Raw genomic sequence first — 26,228 nt, 5'->3', positions numbered from 1 at the left:
CGATAAAGATTGAGATTGCTCGATGTAGCTCTACGAATATTCGATATTCCTCGAATCTAACCAATTATCGATCAGGTACGTTCTTCCCAAGGCGGAGCCAACTCTGAATGAAACCTTCCCTCAACGCCGTCCGCCCACCTTTTCAACTCCGCGACCGATACGAAAGGGTCCCTATAAGCACTACCGAAATTATGTTTGCACACATTTCAAACCGTGACCTATCGACCGGACAATGCCTCCTAAAAATAACCTGCGAGGATCTAACTTGTCAATCAAGTCTGTTTCACCCTCTCTTGTGCGTCAAACGAAAAAGCAAACAAGGATTTATGTTCGCTTGCCTGTTCGAGCCGATACTTAGAGGGAAATTTTGAGGATGCTGTGTAAGATGTTGGAGAGCTTTATGAAATGTATAAATATTTGAGCTTATTACGTTTGAAGAACCTAGAGACAACGAACAGCTTTGGTTTTTCCTATGTTTGAGCTTGAGATTTATTTATATTGTTACTATCAATTTTATTGTATTTTATATTATCATTTATTATACCATTCATTTTGTTTATCTTCTAAAATCAAGTCCAATATTTACGATGTAAATGCTTTATATCTGTCGTTATGTAATAAAAAAATATCAAGGTCAAACACACATGAAAAGGTTAGAACCGCACAAGTTGGCAAATACTACTTTATCCGGTAACTATATTTACTACGAACTGGGTAAGGAATGCAATTTCCGGTCTTATGAACGTTTTAAAATACCTGACTTCGCCTTGAAGATGCCAAGCTGGAACTGCAACGTAGCAAACTTAATTATTTATAGTAAAGAGTTTTAATATTACTTGGGTCCCCTTTATTCCCCTTCGATATTGTTACTTGAGGCCGCTATAAATTCAATGGATGGGAAAACCTTTCAGAAAATGCAAGGACTTCCAAGTAAACTAAGGGAGTTCTTCTACACAAGATTGCTTGATTTTTCCCAACGGAGACTCATATGAATAGATATATCTTGCTTGAAGAATTTCAAAGGCATCGAAAAAATACACTTCACCTTCTACATTTCATATTAAACCTACATCTACTCCAAAGATGAAAATCAAAGGAGAGAGAGACAACCTTTGTCAGGCAGTCCGATAATGTTGTCGTAATAAAATCCAACTTAGGAAATAAGCGTGCATTTTAAATCGTATATCTATATGGCAAATTACTATTAAATTTACCTCGACGAAATAATTCACGTTCAGAAACTTTTCCTTAATGTATTACGCAACGTAATTTCAAACTTCAATGTAACTCGATCTGTTCGTAACGTTTCCTGAAATGGTTTTCGAATCGCCTCATAACTATTCCTCGTATTTTTCTCATTAACGTTGCATTCTCTTTGCAAAATTCGTTTCATCGCAAAGCGGCGACGTTCGTTTCCTTTTGCGACCTTGCGAAACTCATTTCTCTGGTTAATGGAAATTATGAAGTTTTCTGTAACGATGTCAGAAGCCGCACGTACCAGGAATTTCGTTAATTTCACAAGGATTTGCTTGGTTGTCGCGCGATCGTTGTTGCCGACATTCGCGTAAAGCTTTCGAAACGATCTATGATAGCTGCTGGCGTGTTTCATCTTCTATTCCCTGAACTATGAAAATTAACTCGGCACAAGTGCATCACCGAGGTCGATTTCTTGGTAATTTGCTCATTGCCATCTTAATCTACTTAAGCCACGCGCAACTTTATGCGGCAACCAGCTATACACTCACACACAGCTACCAAAGGTAATAGATCGTCTTAATCGTCAAACTGTTACACCATTTTCCTTGCATCTATGAAATTCATATTTTGACCGTTTGATCAGTGTAGTATGAAAACGATACAGATGGTCGCGAAATATGTGGAGCATATCTGTGGCCTTAAAAAGCTAGTTTAATAATACAATAAGTTCTTGTAAACGTGAGTGGAAATAACGTTTGTTGCTAATGTCTGATCGAATACTTCACGAAAACTCCATCGAAAACTTCGAAGTTTTCCCTACATAAAATCTAATAATTTCCTTTCGTAATATTCTTCGTGGTTGATATTCATCGATCACGAATCATGTTAGGGAATTGACTACGCTTTCATCGAAATGGAAACAAGTAGTTGCATTTAAAAAAGCAAAGGTTACCTTGAAGTCTCGGAGGCACACCCACGTAGATAGAATTTGTGAGCATCGTAAAATATCTCCTTTGAAACGAAGCAAGTATCAGTTGAAACATTTTTTGAAATAACCAATAGTTGGAGAGATAATCGAGTGTAAATTAAATGAACAATCTATGTACGATATAAAATACATATTACGCTCCTTTAATTGTCGTTAATGATAAAAATGCTCGTTTACACTTTAATTTTACTAAAGTGAGAGAAGAGCGATCTATATCGACGTACTTCGCGTATCACAGTGTTCTCGAGTGTCTGACCATTTACGCCTCGAGCTACTTGAACCGCGGTCGAATCAACGTAACGCAGCTCGGTTTTCAGACCTGACGATATTTCAAACTTACTTAATTAAACAGTGTTTCGTTGTTCTGTTTAAAATGGTTTACCGTAATTGCCGCATTACGAATTGCGACGAGCGAACTCGTGTCAAAGTGCATCGCGTAATTAGGGATGATAATACCATTACAATTTATGATGGCTTGCAAGCCGGTTAGTGGAAATTGCCGCACCGCGCCGTCATGTCATTACGAGGAGCTGGAGGCATCTCAAAGGGACATACGCGAAACAGAGTGGCTCGTGTCAATGCCACAAGAAGTCTTTGTGCCTCTGTATACCGTAATTCTTCTCGTCGTGCCTCAGCCTTGTCCTCGAACTCGTGACAGACAATCTTGAAAGGAAACGGCTTGAAAGAAAACCCTCTATCGATTTCCTCTTCTATGCATTCCATGAACATTCCGCGAATATGTCTCGTGTAAACGAACGCGAACACGATTAATCAATAAATTCCGCTCTGCATGAAAGTCTCGTAGTTTTTCTCAAACACCTCTCTTGAATGTAGGAGAAAATGGAAAGTAGAAAAGATTTTAGGAAAATTTGGATTGTAGGTTGGTAGATGTATATTGTAGAAGTACGGTAATATATAGAAGGTAGTGAAATTATAAGATGTTATTTTTGCATGTTTATGCGTTCCCTTCAGAAGACACGAACATTATCGTTCATTCATGAATAATGCGGCAAACCAAGAGCGTCGTGGAAGATTCTTCGAGAACAGAACTGATTGTTTTTAAACAGAATTGTATGCACGTTACGATGATAATTTAGTAGTTAAGTCTTCTTTAAACCTCTTTGCTGAATAGTATTCTACTGAATTTTCTACGTTAAACATTTCACTCGAAATTGACTTTAATTTCGAGGTTGAAACGCGGAACATAATTCTCATGCAAATATCCCTGCGCAATCAATTTTGAACCTCATCGAAATCCCTTTAATCCACGTATTCTCTTTCCGCCTAAATTCCACCGAATCCGGCCTAATTGCGATCCCATTTTTATTCCGGTAGAAGTATCTCATCTAAATGGCTATCATTTCGTATTTCCTTCTCTGCCGTTCGCTGATGTCGTTTCGACGACGATTCACGAATAGCTCGTTTCTACACCCACGACCCTGTAATAGACTGATCATTTGGTCGATTCCAACCCCTTTTGTCGCATCATCCCCTCCATATAAAATTCACGAGAGGCGAGTTCGCGTCGCCGATATATTCTTCCTTCTAGTTAATTAGAAAGCTTTTCAACGAGATCGCTGGCCGTACCGCGAAAAAATATGCAGACGATGCCCTGACGAGAATCGATATCGTTCGTAGAGTAAATTGACCCTTATTGTCTGGCCGTCGTCACGAAATTTCCGTTCTCTGCAATGAACTACTAAAAATAGCCTGCCGGTGGTTAGATCGAACATCATATCTGGTTTTAAATTTAGTTTAAATTTGACTTGAGTATTTTTAGTATGAATTCAACTGAATTTCCTCTTGAACTGTTTACTTAAGAAAGCTTGCCCATCAATCGTCGGTGTATTGGAGATTCTATCGTTATACGAGTTTTAAATTATTTATTTTCGGGCTAGGAATAAAGAGAAAGACTTTCAATCGGAGTTAGAACGCGAGAAGGTTTTAAAGTTTTCGCGCACGTTCCGTTCTTGGATCTCTGCCTCGAGTTCTCAAATTTTTTAATTCCTGAAGTTACAGCAAGTATTATGTGTAACAGCTTGAGAAGTATTTTTAATTTTTAAAACTTCTTCGGTTCTTACCACTGGAGTGAGATGATATTCAATTTTATTCTTCTCGTATTCACGGAGGTAATTGGAGTTTTAGGATACAATTCAGTGAACGGATAAATTCGGAATTACAACCGCCATGAGATAAAACATAATTCCTGCCAATAAATAACTAATGACATGGTTAATTGCATTGTTATATCGGTTGAATAAATCGGTCGTCGTGCAGTCAGTATCGTAATCGTAATTTCGTTGTAATTGCCAGCTTGCCAAATTATTGTTTCATCGATACGACAATCTGCTTGCAGTATCGATGAGCACTGAAATGTATGTCCAATCATATCCACTTTCGTTTACAACCTATTAAAAAAAAAAAAAAAGAGAGAGAGAAATTCAATATGTAGATATTAAAAGCGGATATAAAAGGAAAAATCCATTATTCCGGATCAATATACTTTCATATCTTAATAAAACGTTGTTCAATTAAAATTATTCGCGCTTTCTGTGATAATTAACGAAACTGTATCACGGCTATGTCATACTTTCAACTGAACAATTATCACGGGAAAGCTCGTCTCTCTTCACGGTTTTAATGAGTCCGACAAACAACTGCACCCTCGTGGTTATGTCAAGTTGTCTTTTTCATGCACCAGCCTTGGGAAATTTATTTTCACGGTTCATTGTTCCGCTCGTTAACAAATTTCTGGATTAGAACGATTTGTGGCGTATGACGCAAACTACGAACAAAGCTAACTGGAAATCATAGGGGGAAAAATAGGAAAAGCGATTTAGAATGGAATTGTGACCAAAATTTTGATCCTCGTGATATTTCATATATTTTTGATTGTTTACAAAAATGTTTAAGCTCGTGCATTTTTAAAACGCTTAAAGTTGTTTATAAAAGACTAAAAAATTTATATGTATGTACGTTTTGTTTGTTGTATAAAGTATTTGAGATTTTTGAGTGATTCAATCGTAAATGAGTAACGTGAAAATGAAAGGGTCGGCTAAAATGTACTTATCTTCTTTTGTGCGCTCTTGAAATACAAACTTTTCTCAGTCGAAAACGAGGAGGATTTACACGGAAACGGAATCCACATGCGCATAATCTGATATATCCATGCTTTTTTATATGCGCTGCATGCTCTGTACAGATAATTCCGCGTAATTAGCGCTCGAAATCGTCGGTCCGTTCGAGAAAAGCGTCCGAGCGATTTTCTTTTCAGTCGTTTAGACGATTACGACTCTTGCCTATTTAGCTGGAACATCGAAGCGTTTGCGAGAACGCTTGTGCATTTTACGATAATGGAGTAATTCGATCCCTGAACGTGTACGTACGAAGAACAACTTCTGCTCGTTTCAGCCCGCGATGGATTTAGTGCGTGTATACACACTACGAAAGCTGTACTAAATCAAAATGCGATTGTTTGCGTTACGCTATTCGCATTAATATAACACGCACTCAGCGGATAGATAATTGCGATCTGCGTCGATGTTGATGGAATTTACGGCGTTTGATGGAAGCGGGTTTAGTTGAAATTGGATAAGAATTTCCGATCATTGCTACGCTTTTTCCATGGCCGTTTTCTTTCAATTTTTACGTTTTCCTTGCTTTTTCCTTTTATAAAATGGTTGTTGATAGCTAATGGTCTTTAGCCGTGACTTTAATTAACTTTTTTGCCTGACCGTAAGATGAAATTTTCAAGATTACGCGGTAATTAGGTTCCATAATAAACAAGTTCATACAGATTTCAAATATGATTAGTTTTTGAACGATAACAATTTTCAACCGTGTCTCTTTCGTTCTCAGTGTAAAGTTCGCTAAAATTTCGTACCGTATCGAAACGTATGGCGCACAGCCGAACAATTACGAGTTTAGGGGCGGTTCTTACGACCGCATGAATTTGCATATTCACCCTCGTCTAGACGACGCTGGAAATGGTAACGTTCGTTAAATACAGCACCGTGCCGAAGTTTCGCATCACTTCCCAAAAGCAATTGCTTTGAAATGGACATTAAAGTGCTTATTTGGTATTTCGAATTTTGTCATAGTTAGAACGATTAGGGCAAATTGAACGAAACTAACGCGCGAGAAAATATGAAATGTTAAAAAATCGGTACTCGTTATGTTATTCAATGTACCAAAAAAATCTCTGCTCAGCTTCTATTTCTTTATACAATGCGACATGTTTAATTTTTATCATATGGTCACTCGGACAGATGGTGTAATTTCTGTACAGTACTGTATGACAAGGCATATGCGGTTTTCGTGCGTTTATGCGGTTAATTGGTACAATAAACCGTGTCTATATGTGCAAATGTATCGATTAGAGGTGAGGCTGGCCTCGTATAACCCCACCTCGAAATCAATCAGGCCGAACCTACGAGGATCCTTTACCACGACCTCGAGCACATTCGATACATGCCGAGAGTATGGCAAGATCGAAGACGTTTTTTTGTACCTCTCTCGTTTCAAGAATAGATCCTAACCGAAAGACTTCTCGTTAATTAGAGTCAGCCGGAATCGATGGTCGCTTGGAGAAAAAAGTTACACGATAATTTGTCTTGTTCATTTTTTATTAGACTGTTTGACTTTCTAATCAACATGCGATAAGTATTATTTCTTTTCTTTCTTTTTTTTAAGCTGAAGATTCTTACGATGATTGATATAAGATCTGATATGCGACGTTTGAAGAAAGTGTTTCAAGTTTAATTAAGTTAGTTCAATATTTGTGCGTTACGTCTAGTTTTTCCACTTCTGATAATGATGATAATAATGTGATAATACTGTGTCACGGACTCATGGATGTACGAACAATTTAGAAAGATTAGATAAGATGAGATACGAATGTTACTAATGATGAAAAGAAGCAGACTGAGTAACTGAGAGATAGATAAGTAGTTTCCTCGAGAAATTGCACGTGGCGAGAGGTTAGTATATTTATGATTCTTGATCAGTAACGACCAGTTTTTCTTACGTTGTCTCCGCTTTAATAGAATCGACCCTAATATTCTATTTAAAATATATCGAATAAATAAGATAATGAAATGTTACAACGTAATACTAGAAGGTGTAATACTAGATGAAAGGATTAAAATGTATCAAATAAATAAGGACAGAAAATATTCTTTTTCTTGGAAATTTTCTTATTCCGAATCTCATACAATGTGCATAAAATTTGAAAAATATTATCGCCATTCTATTCTACGCCACTCTGTTCTCCGCGTAATCCTTCATCGTATAAAGTGCATCGATACGTAGCTCATAGTCTTAGAATTCATGTTCAAGGGTTTGAAATGAATTTCTATTCCCCGTGAATCGGGATGGTCTTTAATGACGGGACACTGTGAAAAACGCGCGAACAGCAAACAGTGTTTTGCGATTTATGAAAACATTATTTGTTTGACATTTCTGCAATATTCTGTCACAGCATCTCGGCTGTCAGCTTCGTGGTCGAATGTCGTGTTTCCATTTTAAAACCTCGCACATCTGTATTTCCAATCGGCTTTGCGACCGGTCAATCTCATAATCGGACATTTTTTCCCTCAGTCCGTGAACATTTTCTTTTATTTTCCCCGCGTGTTTCAGCGTCGCGTAAAAAGTGCAAGAGGATTCTTCCGCGAAGAATCATAAAGTTTAACCTACTTGGAATATTAATTTTGTTTCTTGCTTGCCGGCGATTAAACTCGTCCAGACAGTCGTAAATATAATTACGGCGTTTAGGTGCGACAGAATCGGATAGATTTACGCGCTCGTGGCAATGGTCGTAGTAAATTATTCATGCGTTAGATAAAATAGAGGGAACGGACTAAGAACGAACCGTTACGTCAAAATGGATGAGAAAAAGTTTGCTTCGAAAATTTAGATTATGCTTGGTCCGATAGTAACGACTTTATTTTATTTTATCTTGATAGAGGTTGTGTCTTTCCCACAGAACCGTTCGAAAAGTTAGGTAGACTTTAAAGAAATAAACCAGGAGTAAAAACAGTTATAGTATATCCAAAGTCTAAAGCTTTCATACCATGGTTATAAAGTTTCCTTCTTAAGTCTCTTTCTAAACTTTCCTCCTCCAAGTTTCCACATACCGCTCGTGTTCGTAGATACCTTAAACCTTAGCTTTCAGAAGCTGTGCACGTATTTCTAGAATTTTTATTTCCTCATCAACGTGTTCACGCGTCGCTCACAAATCTTTCTACTTTTAGACAAATGGATAGTACAGTATTTTAAAATAACTTAAAAACTAAGCCAGCAACCACTTTGAATCTAGGAATGTCGTTCAATAACGGCGATGCATCGAAAGAAATATCTAAGAGAAATTTTATGGAAACTGTATAAAAATTGTGCGAGTAAAAACATATTTCTTGGAAAGCTAGATTTAACAGGAAAACTACTGACCTCTGATATAGGTATACTTAGCTATATTACGTATAGATTAATTAATTGAAATAATTGTAGTAATAATTGTAATAATTGAAGTAATTGAAATAATATTTATATAACGTTTTACTGTGCTCTTCAAACACCTCTATGTACTGTATTCGTACTTTTATAAAAACGAAGTAATCGGTAAGTCGATTTTGCAGTGTGACAGTCTAGTCCATTGGAAAGTCCCGGAAGCAAGCTCTCGACTGTCGACAATTTCGGTGCACTCGATTTCCGGTCAGAATCGTCGAAAGTTGGTTCGCGCTTCCAACGAAAATCGACAATGATTGCGCGTCGTACTGGGTTTTACCTGCGGTCAGGATGTTTCCAGTCACCTCGCGTTTCCAGTCCACGTGGAATTTAAGCATCCTAAAAAAAGATTTACAGGAAACAAAATTTTAACTTGAAATCGTTTAACAAACTTTTGGTCGGTGATGTTCTCGCGAATAAGATTTTTGTATATTTTTTTAGAATCGAGAGAAGAAATGGAAAATATCTTGCACCACATTTCATACACGTTATACAGATGCTTCGCGTTTTAGAATCTTTTCAGAAATTCAAAGCATAATGCGATGTTATTATCAGATTGGGTAACCCTCTTCATTTACGCTGCTTCCTGACATATTCCGGGAGGAGAAGTTGACGTTTCGGTCATCAATTTCGTATAACTTTATACGTAATTAATGCGTGCTATCTCCATGTGTCTTGACGAAGTGAACTTTTCATGCACTGCCTCAGTATATAAACATAGTTACATGATTGAACCACAAGACGTCGATCAGTTAGTCGACTTGGGTCCTGCATTAGTTGTTGTTCGAATGAATTTTACCAAGCTTGTCGATATTCCTCGGTCACGAACGAACTTATCGTTTCCCAAATTTCGTCAAATCATGATTCGAGGATCACGATAAGTAGAATTTTTACTTTTGGTCATCTTGCACAACGATCGAATAATTTGAATGAAATCGGTGAAATGGACGTACGACGGCACAGTTTCTCTGTAGTTTTGGCTAATTACAGGGTCGTTAAGCGTACACGGAGGATGTAGCCAATCCATCTATACGTTTATTTTCTAATTCGTCGACGTATAATAAAAAGTAATAGTAGCACCGGGACCCGTAGGAACTCTCGAGCGATGCTTTCCGACCGCAATGGCTTCCTACACCTCGTACCAATGATATTGGCCTCAACAAAATAATGAATAAATTGAGCGTGGGTCACAATAAAAATATAATCGTCCGCCGTACATCCATGATTCACGTTTCATTATCCTATTAGAGCCAATGGACGGTCGGAAGATAGCTCTCCCCCTTCTTTCGTTCTGTATATGTGCCACCACGTTCGTTTCGTTTCGTACGGAGCCGCGTCGTGTGAGCCTGGACAAACCAAGCCGAGAAGATCTGTCGCTCGCGCAAAACCTCTCGCGCGTTCAATCGTGCAAGCAGTCGAGCGAAAGAGAGAAGGTAGGAAGACCACTTTGATTTCCATCGGTGTAACATAAGTTTCTCGAGCTCTGTTCGTCAACGCTACGAGGCAACTGGGGTGGTGGTGGTTAGCTAGGAGTGGGCAGAGGGTCGAAGATGGAGCTGAGATATTTTTCTGCGATAGCTTTATTAAATATCGCAAGCGGCGTCGAGCGAGACCCATTCCGACGAACGACGAGAACGTTCGTTTTTAGAGCAATTTAACCTCGTTTCAGGTGAATCATCGACTCGCGTGCTTTGCATCGCTTCTACGCAGGCATGTGCACGACGTCGTCGATCGGTAATTCGACGTTCCTTCGTTGTTTCATAGGCATTGGGTGGGTGGATGGTTAAAGGATGGGCAATAATTTATGAAATCGACGATTCGTTCGGAAACGCTCTCTTCCGCACTTCTTCTCCCTTACCTTACCTTCCGTACTTCGCGTGTGGTCGAATAAATCTCGAGTGCTCGAGAACAGGCTCTCGAAAACATTGGAAAGAGGCACACAACGCGATATGTTTTCTCTTCTCCTTTCCTTTCTTCCGTTCTTTCAATATGAAATGTGATTGTCGAAGGAAAGCTAAATGGAGGGGAATTTATATGCAGGTTAGTGGATGTTCCTTTATTGCGAAGGATCGCAAACCACTTCCTAAGTCGCTTAACCCCGGGAAGAGCGTTCGCAAAGTTACGTTCGCAAAAAGGAACACAGGCTTTCGAAGTTTTAGGAATGCAATTCTACCGATGCAATTGCGAATTCGAATTACAACTGGCCCAAACAAGTTTAAATAAGTTGTATTGGGAATTATTTTCCCGGGTTGTTTCTGGCGAGCCGCAAGCACTCGCGTATTTTAAACGTACCGTGCTCGATAGCGAATTTTAACTTATCTAACTCGTCGCGTTCTTCCTCTGTAACCTTCGAATAGAAAAGTAAACGACGCCGCCGTTACTTTCAGTGGTGATCGAGGCTCGAAACGATCGGTCGTATCTGTAAAGCGCAAAGCGAAAAGGGTTCCGCGACGATTCTACGAACAGCCCCACCCCCGCGCTCAATTAAAAGAATTTACTCGGCAAACGATCGCGCATGCCGCGTTCAATGAAAGCCGACCGGGTCGATTTTTATAGTTTGTCCAGCGCACATCTCCTCCACCTTTAACCATTGCTCACTATCCTCCCCACTATTCTAATTTAAGACTCTATTATTCCCGACATCGCTGCTCGAGCTAATATTTGGCTTGGTAATTTCGACAAGTGTAATCGACAGCATGGTCGGTCGCTTTTCTCATTTGGAAAACTTTCCTGTGACCAAACTTCTTTAACTGCTTTAACTTGGAACGTGACGCGATATGACTTCGTACCATGCTCTATTATGAGGCTTCGAGGGTCGTTTAGGCGATAACTCAGTGTGGCATACTATATTCTTTCAATCTTTTATTGGGCATAGAAATGAATTAATTGGGCGTTGAATCAGGTATACGTAGCGTTTAAAAAGTTTGTATGCGAAGAGAAAATTAAAATGTGCGACACCTTGATCGATGGGGTGGTGTTTTGCTTAAAAATATTGTCGTATAGTTGAAAAAGAGTTTGAAGAAACGAATATATACGTAGAGTAGAAAATTTATGGACATACGTGTGTGGTATGTACTCGAACGTTAAAAGCAATTTATCGAGTGGAAGAGAAATGTATTGTAGATTTGCAACGATAAATTTTATCGACGACAGATATTTCACTGTCACGTGAGAAATCTCTTTAGTAGAAGATTTAAATCTACTTTAGAGAGATAAAAGCTTAGATAAAAAAGCTATTACGCTCAGTTAAATAAGAATAATCATCTATCATTATGGATTAAAATGCCATGGAATGTAATTTAATAATTATTTATTGCCAACGGTCGTATAGAAAATGTTATTTCTTTGTAAATTGATTGTTTTAAGATAATCCACTTCCTATAGTATCTTTTATATTGTCACTTCCTAATTACGAGGACCGTGATTTTAATCTTTTTCCATATTTTAATCTATTTGATACGATCGAAAGAAACAGGTATCTTTTATTTCACTCGGAGAAACAAATTTATGTACTGTTAAGTTAAAAAGTTAAAAGAAGCGTTGAATGAAGCGTTGCGATACTTCATAAATCGTAAGCAACAAATACCTTAGTAATTTTTCCCCGTGACGTTTTGAATATCAACCGATGAATTTCAGGAATGTCCAGCTGTCAAAGAAACACAGTCTCAAAAAAGTTAATCAACTCGATTCAAGCGGGTACGCACAGAGGTATCCTTTGATGGCTTGTCCAGGAAATTTTAACAGAATCGCCAGCAGGCTGGCCAACAACTAATAAACCGGTCACTGTTTCTATCGTTTCCGCGAATCGTTTATTCCACCCCTTTTCACTGGCCCGCAGGGTTTTATATACCCATGGGACAAGCGTTCCAGATCGTGAAGAAATGGGGACATTGTGACATAAATTTACGAGAAGGGACGACTTATCAAATTCATGAGAGCGATAATTGAACGATGAAATTTCTTGAAATTTGTGAGAAACGGTTTTCACCGTAGTATTTATAGAAGGATAAAAAGATTGTCGTATAAAGCAATTTCAATGTCAAAATAAAATTATAGACAAATGGTCCACTATTCATAAGTATCCGAATTATTTAGTATTTATTAGTATTTTTATTATTTACTATATATATGTAGGAGATGAAAGAACATCGGGGCCTTTCTTTTGGGATTTTTGGCAAGATCCCCAATACTTTAATCTAGACTTTTTATTAAAGCTGTACTTAAATAATAAAACTTAGTAAGTTGAGTATTAAGTAAATAATAAGTTGAGTTACGCTTAAATTGAACGCACAAGTAAGTTCAGTTCGACTTAGACTTTGGAAGAAAGCGCATTTGCTATCCCGTTGACCGCGGATACGTTATTGAACCTACGATCATTGTCATTAGCATCTTGAGTATCTAATCACCATCTAATCATCATATTTGCTACAACAATGGCTGATCCAAACGAAGATTCGTTACACGCTCCTAATCCCAATGAGAACTCGACATACATATATATATATATATATATATATATATATATATATATATATATATATATATATATATATATATACTAGTTGTTTAAATATCACCGGTTGTATTAACATTAAAAGTCCTCCGCAGTCTAATAATCACAATAACGCGAATTTCTCAGTTCCACGTTTCTAACATAAGAAAAAGATATTCAGCTATTACAAACTAAATTTTTTTTTACTATTCCGTATGATTTTTATATAGTCGGATTGTTGAATACACACAATGCCGTTATTCTCTCTCGTATAGTATTCCGAAAACATTTGGGTTAATCAGCCGAAAAAGATGGAAATTGGGTACTCACGGTTACGGATTAGTTGATGATTAATTTCGAGATTCCATTCGTTTGTTATGCACACGTTGAAAGGAGTATTTTTTGTTAAAATATCCTTTCATCACGATGCTGGTATAATATGATTTCTGTTTTTAGACTTGGCTTTCAATCCGGAAGAGAATAGTCGCGTCATAAATATTGTTCGCGCCACGCTATGAACAATTTCAGTTTAATTAGCGATCTCCATTCAGATGCACGCGTGGGCGTGGGTACGCGAGCTACAACTCGTATCGTGTTCTCGTATTCCGTGCGGACTCTGTGCTCTACGTTGTTCCTCGCGTATTTAGAACAAGCGTACAGGAAGTTTATGTATATTGGAACAACACGAATCTTGAAATTTTCTTCCGTTCTACCATGCGTTTCTTTCCCCTCGGGATATCTGCTGATATTTAATTATTTTCATCGTTTTTAACTGTTTTATTGTAAATTTGTTATTTCATTCGCATCGCGTGTGCCTTATTGTCTGAAGTAACAAGTATAGATTTTTACAATTGTACCGGAAAAGACTTGGAACTGTTTAGAAAAAGATCTACATTGTCCCAAGGTTCTAATAATTCAATATGATTCTTCGATACGCATGGTTTTTCCTCGTAAAAATTTCCTCGTAACGCGATGTGTCTCCATAACATCGAACAACGAGATAAGCCGTTTTCCATGTTTTCCCCATTGCAGTCAGGGTATTGTTCCCCTCTAACAAGGGGTTGCTTTTTTCCCGAATAACCGGAACGATTCGCCATAAAGAGAACGCTTTTACGATCGTTGAGAACACAGAAGCATTTTCTATGGCATTTTTCAAATTGCTGGATCGAACGAGGGTGAAAGTTGAAATAAAATATAGCTGAAATTTTTTTCTCATTCCATTGTCATCTCGTCGTTGATCCATATTTTTTCGTTTGAGTTTCGACAATCAAAGGAGATTACTGCGCGCTTTAATTTTTTAAACGGGGTGCTGTTTTCAAAATTCTACTCTTTTCGTTGCCATTTGTTGAGTTCGTACAATGCGAAAGGAAATTTCATCAAAACTGCTTGATCGCAAATTTTATATTATTTTTCTTTTCCATTTTTTCGTGTTTTTATCTCATCTTTTGACATTTTTCTCCCTCTTTCCTTTTGGTTCTTCTTTTGTACGTGTTAATTAGAATAATGAGAATTGCTTGAAGAACAATATTCGTTGGAAAATGTATTTTTTATTCTTAGGATCGGATTTCATTTAATTTATACGTTTTCAGAAATTAGATTAAATGCTATTTATACGGATTTACATGGAAGAGCAGTTTCGGGAAAAAGATTATGAGAATATTTGTTGAAAAATGACTTTCTTGGAATGTATTCTTCGCATTCTTTCGCGTATTAAAAGAGAGAGGCAGTATACAGTTTCTCCTTTTCCATGATAAACGTAAATCATCGAATGAAAGCGAAGGAAAGATAAGAGAAGAAATTATTGATAAACGTACCTCTCTCATCGGCTTGTTCGATTAATTGCTTTCGTTGATGTCGATCGTTCCTGTAATTAGAAGTTACGGGGCAGAAGTTTTCAAGAAAGGTGGAAGAGCGTAATTTCTGGAAAATGTAAACCGGAGGTTTTCTTTGCAAAGAATTCTTACTAATTAGCTCGTGTAAGCATGCTGTGTGCAAGGTTCGCTCGAGGCGGGGAATCTTGCTTTACTCCAACAACTTATATTTTAAAATAATTAACAAATATAAACAAAAAAAATTACTTTAGTGCCAATTATTATATATATATATATATATCATAGAAAATGAAAATAAATTTTGATTTATTACTCGCTGATACAGTTATATGAATGAATAAAGATTAAATCTAATAAAGCAGATATCGTACTGCCTTAATATTTTCTTTAAACTCGTAAAAGCATAAAATTAGAAATGATTTGACTCGCACACTTTAAACTTAAAATATTTCTCACTTCTCTATAAATGTTTAGTCGTAGATGAAAATTAATGTATAACACGTGCTGTCCTGGAAGGGACAAAATTTCTGAAGCAAAGACACGCATCTGTTTCATGCAACATTTCATTACGTCATTTGAACGTGCTTCGGAAAATTCGCGCCATAGAAGTTTAATTAAAATCGGCAGGTGGTGTGTGTGCGTGTGTTTTTTTTTTTTTAATATTCCTGCTTATGTTCGCGAAACGAACGTTCATAAGAAAAAGTGCGAGCGGAAAGAGCAACAGCTGAATTTTATAAATGATCTTTATACGACATTCGCTAGGAAACTCATTTTTCATGGGGAATCATGAATCTTCTTGCGGAACACGAGGGAGATTAAGCTCGCGTTTTGTCGAATCGATAACTGGAACGACGACGAGGAAACTTTTACCGTTCTTTCTGTTTTTTAAGCAACTGCCGGATACCATTAACGCTCTTATCTTTTTTTGTCGCCATCTGAAAGCTACAGGACTTCTTGCTCTTTACCTTCTTTGCGATAGTAGCATAGACACTTTAACGTCAAATAGCATGCACTTTGCGTACTTCACAGCTTTCTCGCTAGAGTTTAATAATTTCGCGTGAAACTAGAATCTAACGAAATCGTAAAGCTCCTGTGTTCTCTACCATATAAATAGATTTCAAACAGCATTTTTATTTTTAATGTACAATACCGCGTACAAATTAATTGGCACAGACTGGATATTTTTTATAAAAAAAAGCATGATTCTTTGCTTAATCGTTTCGTAACTTAACTTTCCCATGAGAGAGAAATGATACCAAGATGCTCGATAACTTCCAACGACTTTTCAACCTGTACGTTAATGCAACATTTATGCGATACATTAATACGACACGAATAGCAAGTCTAGTTGTTTCTAGGAACGTTAGAATTCGTTTATCACGCCGAAAATTAATGTTTGCCGCGCTATAAAATACACAAATCGCATGTGAATTTCGTTCTAGGCAACAAAATTCTCACGCTTGAATTACGAAGCGACTCCGGTTTTAATAAACTGGATAATGTCAAAATATATATCTCCGCCTTAAATAAACCGAACGCTGTTAAATTATATTTATCTGTCTTTCCAATTACGGATCTTAATATCCAATAAATCAACGACTTCTCTCTCAACTTCCACTTTAGATCAACATTTTACACGCTATATTGACTCAACACGAACTGCAATTCGAAACAAGGAACATTTATCATCTCCTGAAGCAATCTCTGTCGTAGCGCAAAACACACAGACTGCGCGTGAAGTTTCTTTTACGCAACAAATTTTGCACACTTGAATTACGAAGCAACTTCGAAACGCGTCTTCCGGGGGTAATTTCACGGAGGAGTAGAATCGTGCCGTTTAAACTCGACAAGTCGATTATCCGCTTGTTCGACGATAGAGCTCGCGAGCAATTATTCAGTTGCCCCTGTCGCTCGATAATCGTTGCTTATTATTTGCAACTGGAAACGAAGCGCGTTGCGTATCGGTTTATTGCACGGTATAAATCTACATTAGAACGCGCACACCTACGAAACCGATGATTAATTGTCGTCGAGGCCGCGTTCTCCCGCTGCCCATTAGTCATTGGCAAACGTGTTAATCCTCTATAATACAGAGTCGAGGATATTTTTCAGTTTCTGTCTGCGTGTATGCATCGGCGTTTTAGTTGGCCGATGCTTTAGCTCACGATCCTGAAAGCGGTGTCTCGTGAAACTAAGAAACGCCGGTGTCACGTTGTTAAATGGTAATTTCATTTGCTCCGGCATGTGATTTATGCACCGGTTGCTAGCCGTTGATGTTAGTTAATCAAGATTCGTCGGTTCGTTCTATGCTAAATTTATGAAATTCAACCATGTCGCTACGAACAAGTTATTCGAGGTTCGGCACACGGAACCGGTTAATTCTATTGATATTAATCTCTGTGGTTAGGTGTTACGAGATTAGCGGATCCCTCGATAGTAAGTGTACGCTTGGCCGAGTTCCATAGAATCGAGAGTATCGGAAGCTTTCAGTGGAGCGGATTGATCGGTCGATTTAAGATGACTGAAGGATTTTGGCAGCTTTAATGGGCGTTGATTCTCTACTGGTATCGTTGACGTACACAATGGGCATCTGAACGCTTATGATCGAATAATTGTTAATAATAATTATTTTGAAGCAACAAAAATCCCACGTACCGAACAGAAAATAACAGTATCCGCAACATCTCTCGTGCTTCTGTTTCTCTGCGCAAGTTTCGAAACAAAGGGATGGCCACAGACAGAAAACCTGGCAGTAAATCATCTGTGGTCCAGGACAGATTCGCCACGCGTGGCGTTGTACAAACAACTCGCGTGGATCTATTTCCGTTTGCGACGAACGGGCCGAGTATCACACTGCCATGAACAATAAACAGCCTTTCGGGGAAAGTGGATGGAAACGAACGCGTGACAGTGCTCGTTCCGACATTGTATCCGTAATTGCGTCGACATAATGCGCGCGTTAGGTCGAGTTACGCGCAACTGTGCGGCCCGCGTCCACGATGAATAAAACATGCACTTATAAAATGTCGTTACGCTCGATATCACCGAAAGGATACAACGCTTCGAGCCATGCCATTTGAATAATGAATTCACGGCCGGTTAGTATGGTTTCCCGTAGAATTTTTTAACGCCGCGCTATTTGTTTCTCCGTGAATCTGTCAAATGCTTGGAAGATGGTTTAATAGGGGTAATAGTCGAAATGATCGTTTCTTTTTTTTTTTTTTTTTTTTTTTTTATGACAGAGAATATATATTTGCCGGCATAATTCTACCATGTTACGCATACCTGGTTGAATCCAAAAATATTTCGCCCGTTTATAAATTTAATTAGCAAACTATATTCGAACGTACGTACGCGATACGCTGCGCTCAATTAAGCTTTTATAAACTTCGTCAACACTACGTTAAAATTGCAGATACATCGGAATATTGCGATATATTTACCAAATTTGTTTACCGAAAAATAATTCGAAATGATCGAACGTCGATGTAGAACTTTGTGCTTTTCACGTTCAACGTTGAAACAATGGAATATTGAAATTTCAGAATAGTGAAATATTTGCTCGTAGCGTAACATAGTTAAAAATTTCTGTTTCCGGTAATAGGAGTTTTAATAAGTTGGTTTTCTGTTGCAGAACTCTTTAGAAATGCAGCAGAGGCTGGCCCTCTGGACATCGTGAAGCTTCGCAAAGAGGACAAGCTGTTGAACATTTCGGCTAATTTGCCGGCGAACACACCCGACTCTCCCTATGTTCTTCAGGTAACGATCCAGCTATCTTACACAGCTGTCTCGGCCATTTCGACTCGATCCTACTTTTCCAAATCTTTTCTCTGCGTTTCTCGCTAAATTATGTAATTTGCCGTTTCTTCTTCTGGGTACTTTCCTTTTAACGTCGGGCGATGGTCGTTTAGAATCGAATTGAAAAACTTCTCTTCAATTGCAACGCTTCGACGAAAAATTCTTTCCTCCATTGTAACTTAATCAACGTTATTGGAAAAATGAATAATTTCAATTAATAAAACAACGTGGATTAGAAAAATATTTCGAAAAATTCTAGTTTAATAAGAAATACGTTTTATGTTGATATTTAGTTTAAAAAGAAAGAGAGGAAACGAAGTTTGGTTCGTCGGAGCCTCTCAATTTCGATCCCTTTATTCGGGTCTCATTGTGTCGAAACGTTTTTATCGTTTCGTTCGAGAAGATACGGTGATCGGTGGATAGACAATTCGAGACTTAAAATTTCACGATTCCGCTGCTCTCAATTCGAGTCAATTCAAGCGAAATCTTCCCTAGATTCGACAAATTGACTCATGGATGAGTGTTTCGCTCGTTCATCGAGCACCACTTTATTCCGACCGACCCGCTAAAGTGCATTTATTACATTGCAATATCTCTATCGTGTTATGTCCCTCTTGACGTAGCATTTATTTCAATTAATATCGTTCACGAACGATCATCAACTTTCAAATGTTTAATCACATAAATAGTAGAAATATTAAATATTACAAATGGGCAAACATTTATATATTTACATAAATATTGTAATAATCCTTTAAACGATTACTTATTAATATTTAAATGACACAATTATTAACGGATTATTTCCAATATTCCTGTAAGCAGACCGATCAAACTTAATTCCCATCCAGCTTCCCGTAAACGAGAAAAATAGCGACATCGATAAAAGAACGACAAGAATACAGTCCCTTCGAGACGACAATATATTTTATATCTAGATTATAAGAAGAAAAGTTTCGTGCTATTACACGATAAACTCGATGTACAGTTGATGGAAGTTTGAATGTGGCTATAAAGAGTATATTTCCTGTTTTCAAGATCGTCGGAGCACATCCGGCCTCGTCTGGGGTGATCGAGGCGGAAGTGCTGTGGGCTCTCGAGAGACGTGTGGCGGCCTTGGAACAGCAACTTCGGGAGCACCAAGAAGCTCTGAACGCGTCGCCATCGTATGCTCTTCGCGAACTAAAGCGGCAGGTCGACAGTTTCAAGAACAAGTTGGAGCACAACGAACAACTCAGTTGGCTGAGTAAGTTTTACATTACACGAATATTCCTTCGTTCGTAAAAATGTACAGATTTTCGAAACGATCGGTCGTACTTTGTAATATCGTTCATTGCGTGTAAAATCAACGCTCGGAAGGTCAATTGAGATAAAACAATCCGTCAAGTCGCGGATATTATTATTATATTGTTATTATGTTTAATATCATCGAAATAAATATAATTGTTTCTATTCTTCTGAATTAAAGAAAGACACGGACAATTTTTTTATTTTCTATGCTTAAGGAATGACAAAAATTCAGCGTGTAATTCAAAAAGTTTTGAAATATCTGAAACGAAGCTGGCAATAAAAAGAAAATAGAATGACATAACTGAAAACATAAAAAGTTAACGTTCAAAAGTGATAGGATGGAGCAAAAATTCTACCATTTCTTGTATCAGAGAGACAGAGAAAGGGATAATCTTCTTAAAATGCTATTGAAAGCGTATTTTCAAAAGATGCCGAGCTTTCTACGCTCCTACCATTTTATTTATTTTATCTTCTACGATTTTTTCCTTTTCTCTTTGTCCAATCGACCATTGTTCGGTGCTTTCAAGCCAATATAAAATTGATCAGAAATTGAAATGGAATATCACGGAATAAAAGTGAATCATTCTCTCTTTTATGTATAATTTAATCTAGCCGATCGTGCCACGCAAACATCAGCCGCGCGCAAAATTGCACATCTGGCCAAAGTTGTGAACCGGAAAATAAAGGACGGAGCCGAAGTAAACAGCGGCGAATCGAAGCGTTTCGAAGCTTTTCGTTTTCAGCTCGTCCCTTCGCCGTTTTCTTCTTCTCTGTTTCTTCGTCCTCCTTGACGAATCGTAAAATGTCAGAAGCGTTTTCCGCAACACGTCTTTCTCTCTTCTGTAGTAAAAGAAATAAAAATAGAGAAGAGAAGAGGGAAAAGGGAAGATAGAAAACTCGTTTCGAGGTGAAAATTCGTTGCTTTCCGCCTTGTTGGGTTTCCTTCGATTGTTCGATCTTTTCGCAACAATTGCCCTCGTTATTTTTCGTAAATTTTTCTCGACGAAACGGATATCGTTGCAGGCGATCGTTTAGAAAAATTTCCGGCCATTTGCGTCCAATCGAAGAATCATTTTAACGCAACCGATTTGCCAGGGACGATGGATATACGCGCAGATAAACAGTACATCGCATCGGTCGAATACGCCTACCGCTGAATAAATATTTGCCCATGCAAGGAACCGTCGCAGCTATTCCTATCTTCAATTTCTAGCCAAACGCGTATATAGATACAAGGTTTCCCTATGACCAGGCTACCAACGAGCTTGGCCCCAAAATTTTCCCTTCTCCCTCTCTTGTTTCCCACCTCCATGTTCTCATCCTCTCTCTTCCCCTTTTTCATTTGATTTTTGTCTCCTTCCTTCGTATTTGCTCCAATTATATAATCGAAAGATTTGTAATAAAAACGTTGCCCGTCAATGCTTGTTTCTTTTTCTGGAAATGAAAGCAACACACTAGAGCCATTGAAATTTCTGTTTAACACGTTTCAAATTTTATTAGGAAAATATCCATTATACGCTAGGGCTGAAAATTATAGCGGCGTAAATCAATCCGATCTAGTTTTCGTAAAGTAGCGTTCTGTATTTATTAGAAAACATTCGTTATTCGTTATTTTCTCCTTATCGTGAAAACGTATCGCGACAGAGAATAAACTTATAATTAGCTATATAATATAAAAGCAAAGAGTTTAAAATACCAACTTAAATGCTAAAATAACTAAAATTAAATACTCGGGATCTTGATATACACCGTGGAATTTTCAGTCCGCGCATCAGAACTTTCTTAATTTGCTCGCGATAAGATGATCCACAGGTATCGCGTTTTCAGAAGCTTCCGAGTTCCCAATTCGCCGACACTGTGCAAGCTTTTATTCCCAGATTTCATCGACCAAAGCTATTTTCCTTTGTGCTTTCTCTTTCGTTTTCTCGCGGAACTCTGCGATTTCGATGAGTTTCTTTTTCGACGAGAGGAGGTACGACGTGAATCGAGTCGAATTACCGTCTGAATTCCAATCGAAGTAATTAGTCGAGTGGCTTAGAATAAGTGACGGCATGCGGAGCGTAAAATCGTCCTGAAATAGCGTTCCAATCAATCAGAAACGCGGTTGGCCCCGTTGGGGCTTATGGACGTCGAACGTTTTCCGGTTCAATCTCCAGACCGCTGTCACTTTCAGGTTTCTACAAACAGCTTCCAGAGCCTCTCTACGCGGATTCCTGCCGCAGATTGCAGTATCGTCGGAAGAGCGACAGCATGAAGCGGAAGGTGCGAGAGAAGTTCCTCAATATCTGGTGAGTCAATAGAAATTGCCGTTCTCTTTACGACTTATGCCTGGTGCATCTTCTTTCTTTGCCCCTTTACGACCGACTGTCCAATCTCTTTTGCTGTCTCGAGCCGCGATTTGATTCTGGACACCAAGGGGATAGGTGAAAGAACGATAAACTGCTCGATCGATTTCTACGCCAGCCGATATTTATGACGAAGAATTGTGAACATCGAAAGAAAAAGTTACATGGCATTCTCTATTCCGTTTTTCTTCCTTTTTTCTTCCTTTTTCTTTTTTCTTTTTTTTTCTTTTTTTTTTTTTTGACATTATGGGAGATTGATATAGGCGATCGTGCATAATCGAACTAACGTTATCGGTAGGAAGCAAAAATAAGACAATTAAATGCCGCCGGTGATTATTAGCCATCTGAAGAATTTTAATCTTCGGAAATTCTGGATTCGAATATCGGAATTTCTATCGTATATTACGAAACTTCGAATACCACGAATATTTATTAACAATAATTAATCCTTCGTACGCAAACCAGAGCCAAGCGATATCTCTTCTTTTGAATTTCTTGCAGATAATTCTTTAACTCTTCTATCGATATTTATACTATGTTACACGATATTTAAAAATCAGATATTTGATAATTGTTTCAATAAAAATAGAAATTCGAAGTGAGGTGATTGAAGGGAGGCCTTTTGTTTAGACTCAGTTTCGTTATGAAGGATTATTCATTATTTAGAGATATTCGTAATATATTTCAGGGTTCGTTTCACACACGTATTTTTCTGCAATGAAATTTTTGTCACATACGATAAAAATTGCAAAACTCAAATTTAAAAGTTTCGAAGGTAGAAAAAGCTTCGAAAAAATGGTAAAACTCGAAACCAGCGAGTCTGGGAAAATATTCCCTGCTATATTTGGCATATTTTTATAAAATTCGTGCTGTGCGTGTATCCTACGAGCATTCCAACGTGATGTTAATTTAAATATTCCCGTAAAAATAATCTAAAAATACATTTTATAATCCTCGAAATCGTCCCGAAGCATCATCGAATCTTTCAAGCCTTAATTAAAATTCGCAAGTATCCATAAATAACTTAGCTGGATATATATATGGATGGATATATATATATATATATATGTAGTCCATCCATTCTATTTTTAATTCATCGCTACAATTGACGTCACTCTGATTCGTTAAAACCATCACGTTCATTGAAACTTACCATTTCGACTAAACTAATTTAACACGAACTACCATTTAAACATGGACGGAATAAACAATTTAACAGAAATACGATTGTTTCAAAGTTCAACATCGGGTAAACAAATCGTCGTTTTATAAACATTCGTCTGTTTGAAACGTGGCATACGACAAGCCAAAAACGTCTGATCGCTTCGACGTTGGTGATTAATTTTCATCTCAAGGAGACGAGTTGTGCGTGACTCTCTGGATCTGCTTGCGTAAATATCTACGATATATCTACTATCCGTCTGATCATATCGTGTCTATCCGGAGAGAATCGATCACGTGTAGATTAAATTGACAGTAGGAAATTAATCAAAAGATTAACCGTGAAGTGATCTAATTCTTTTCGCGTGCCATCGAAGAGAAGCGTGTGAATAGGTTAGCGGAGAAAGACGCCGCAAATATCGTGTTAAGTCGGATGAAATTATGGTTAAGAGGAGTTTATACCGTATAAATGGCTTTTGACGTCTGAGTTACCTTTTTACGACAGAATGTTTCTCAACTCGCGAGAAACATTTTTTTTTTTTTATGATTGCTAATAATAGAAATACATTTTATTCGCATATTTTGATACAGAATGCACGATACAATAAAATTTGTGGCTAAAATTTTACTAGTTTTGCCAAAAATAAGTATGTTTATCATTTAATTAATTTAGTAATCCATTTAAAGCTTAGAATTGTTCAAACTGTTGTATGTCGAACTTGATTGAATTTTGAAAATAATTGAATATGTTCAAATATCAATTTGAATAAGTGTAACTTAATTAGTTAAATTTGTGCTTGAAATCGGAGAAATTGACTAGAAATCAGATTCAATTGACGATATTCGAAATTGAAAGAAACAGGTTCGAGAAATTAAAAGGAACAGATTCAAGAAATTAAGTGGAATAAATTACTCAAAATTTCGCTTCACAAAATTCCGTAAATTCTATCTTCTAAAGCAATGAAACGCCACTTCTCCGAGCAGTTAAATATCAAAATGTTCAATAGTCGGTCCAATCAGGTTCTACATATTATTTGTCAGGTTGATTCTCTATTAAACCACAACAAAGTCATAAATCGAAATCGTTTGCAACAGAAAATTTGGAAGACTGCTGGAAAATATCGCATAGAAGAGCAGTTTCATGACGACAACAACGAGATTTTGATGAACCCTGTTGTTCGTCGATCGCGATCAAGTGCATTCAGGGGCATTCAGTTGAAATGGAGCATTATCACGTCACGTACGAGGCAACTATCAATAAACCTGTTCGGAAATTATTGAAATACTGGAGCAGTAATTGAATCGAAGTAGCAAACGAGGTACACTAACATTATTCGAAATAGAAAATTTAAGTAAAGTCAAAATAAATTAATTAAAATAATAACACTAACGGATCGTAAAAGTTAATTGATCAAATTTGTATTCAAGAAAAAATTGATGAATCTGTGTTCGATGTAGTCTAACCAACAACGAATCTAATTAACTATAACTAGAGATAAAGCTCGATAAATCAATATGGTACATCTCTGATCGTCATCAAATTTAATCTACTCTTGACAAATCATGTTGCAAAACCAGCGTTTTTTTTTTAATCTTTGAAGTTGGACGATTTTACCATTTTTTTTTTATCGAGAGAAATTTAAATTTTGATCAAAATTGGTCCAAAAATAAATTTACACGATATTTCGACTATATCTTTTCAAAGTAATATTTATTTATCCGTTTATTTTTTTACACAACACGGTAATTTGATTTTGTCGTCCTATGATCTTGTTGTATCTCTTTCGAGTACACTCTCCGACGATCGTAATTGATCTATTTAATTTCAATCAGTAGCGTTAGAAGGTGAGCAACTTGGTTTACTCTGAATCCAGGTTTAAACCGTCCATTATGCTTTTAAATTTACGTTTTCAGAGAAACTGAAACTGAAACGGCTGATGTGTTCCGGTGTGTAGAAGTTTCAGTGAGAATTTGTTAAGTTATGTTATTTATTATTTGCCGAAGTAATTATTTATAGAAAGTAAAATATAGCATCTACTGCAAAAGTATAATTTTGTGAAATGATAAGTTTGAAGCATAGAAATCCAATAATTAAACGTTTCGTACAAAATTCCATATTTAATCGGATTTTAATTATAAACTTTAATAATCCCGTTATTTAAATGTTAATCAGTATCAGATGTGATGCAGCGACGAGTAAACAAATCCGTCATACCGTTGAAAGGTAATTTATCACCCAAGATTTTTCAAAGGTAGTTTATATTCCGCAGTAGTATAAGTCAGTCAATAGGCAGACGCAGATATTCCGTTCATATACGCGTGTTGAGAACAAAACCCATTAAACTTTATGATATACACAAAGTGTCACGGTATATTTTTACAAGGGGGTAGCTGATACTTATATTCTTCGCATTAAAACTCTTTTTAAAGTATAACAACTATGAAATAAAAATGGAACAATTTTTTTTACCATTGTTTCTGAAACAGATAACGAGTAACACAATTAGTCTACGATGTAGCATTATTAACGCACAAATGTGACGATAATCGACGCGGGGCTAAAAGTACTATGTCTCTCAACATTTTTGGACGTTTCGTGAAATATATCGATCCGTTTCAGGAAA

General features: G+C 37.3%; 1 protein-coding gene and 1 long non-coding RNA gene across 9 annotated transcripts in view; one reads left to right on the top strand and one right to left on the bottom strand.

Annotated features, from left to right (window-relative positions):
- Pde9 (phosphodiesterase 9) overlaps positions 1–26,228 on the top strand; it is a 135,134-nt gene that overhangs the window by 96,944 nt on the left and 11,962 nt on the right. For 7 of the 8 annotated variants that reach the window (XM_069123610.1, XM_069123612.1, XM_069123613.1 and 4 more), the window contains 3 exons: positions 18,645–18,769; positions 19,847–20,054; positions 22,272–22,386. In XM_069123610.1, the coding sequence (XP_068979711.1) occupies positions 18,645–18,769; positions 19,847–20,054; positions 22,272–22,386 (448 nt within the window). Of the gene's footprint in view, positions 1–9,955; positions 10,120–18,644; positions 18,770–19,846; positions 20,055–22,271; positions 22,387–26,228 lie in introns of those variants that run through there. The other variant, XM_069123609.1, reaches the window with a different exon arrangement.
- LOC138185034 (uncharacterized) lies at positions 1,868–13,702 on the bottom strand. Its single transcript, XR_011174500.1, has 3 exons — positions 13,505–13,702; positions 2,150–2,205; positions 1,868–1,894 (listed from the first exon to the last, which is right to left on the bottom strand). It is a non-coding gene; the product is annotated as an uncharacterized LOC138185034 (long non-coding RNA).

This window comes from Bombus flavifrons, chromosome 11, assembly GCF_040668555.2.
Source record: "Bombus flavifrons isolate JBK064 chromosome 11, iyBomFlav1_principal, whole genome shotgun sequence".
Taxonomy (NCBI): domain Eukaryota; kingdom Metazoa; phylum Arthropoda; class Insecta; order Hymenoptera; family Apidae; genus Bombus; species Bombus flavifrons.
The sequence above is the reverse complement of the archived record's forward strand: the minus strand, read 5'-3'. Positions and strand labels throughout refer to the sequence as shown.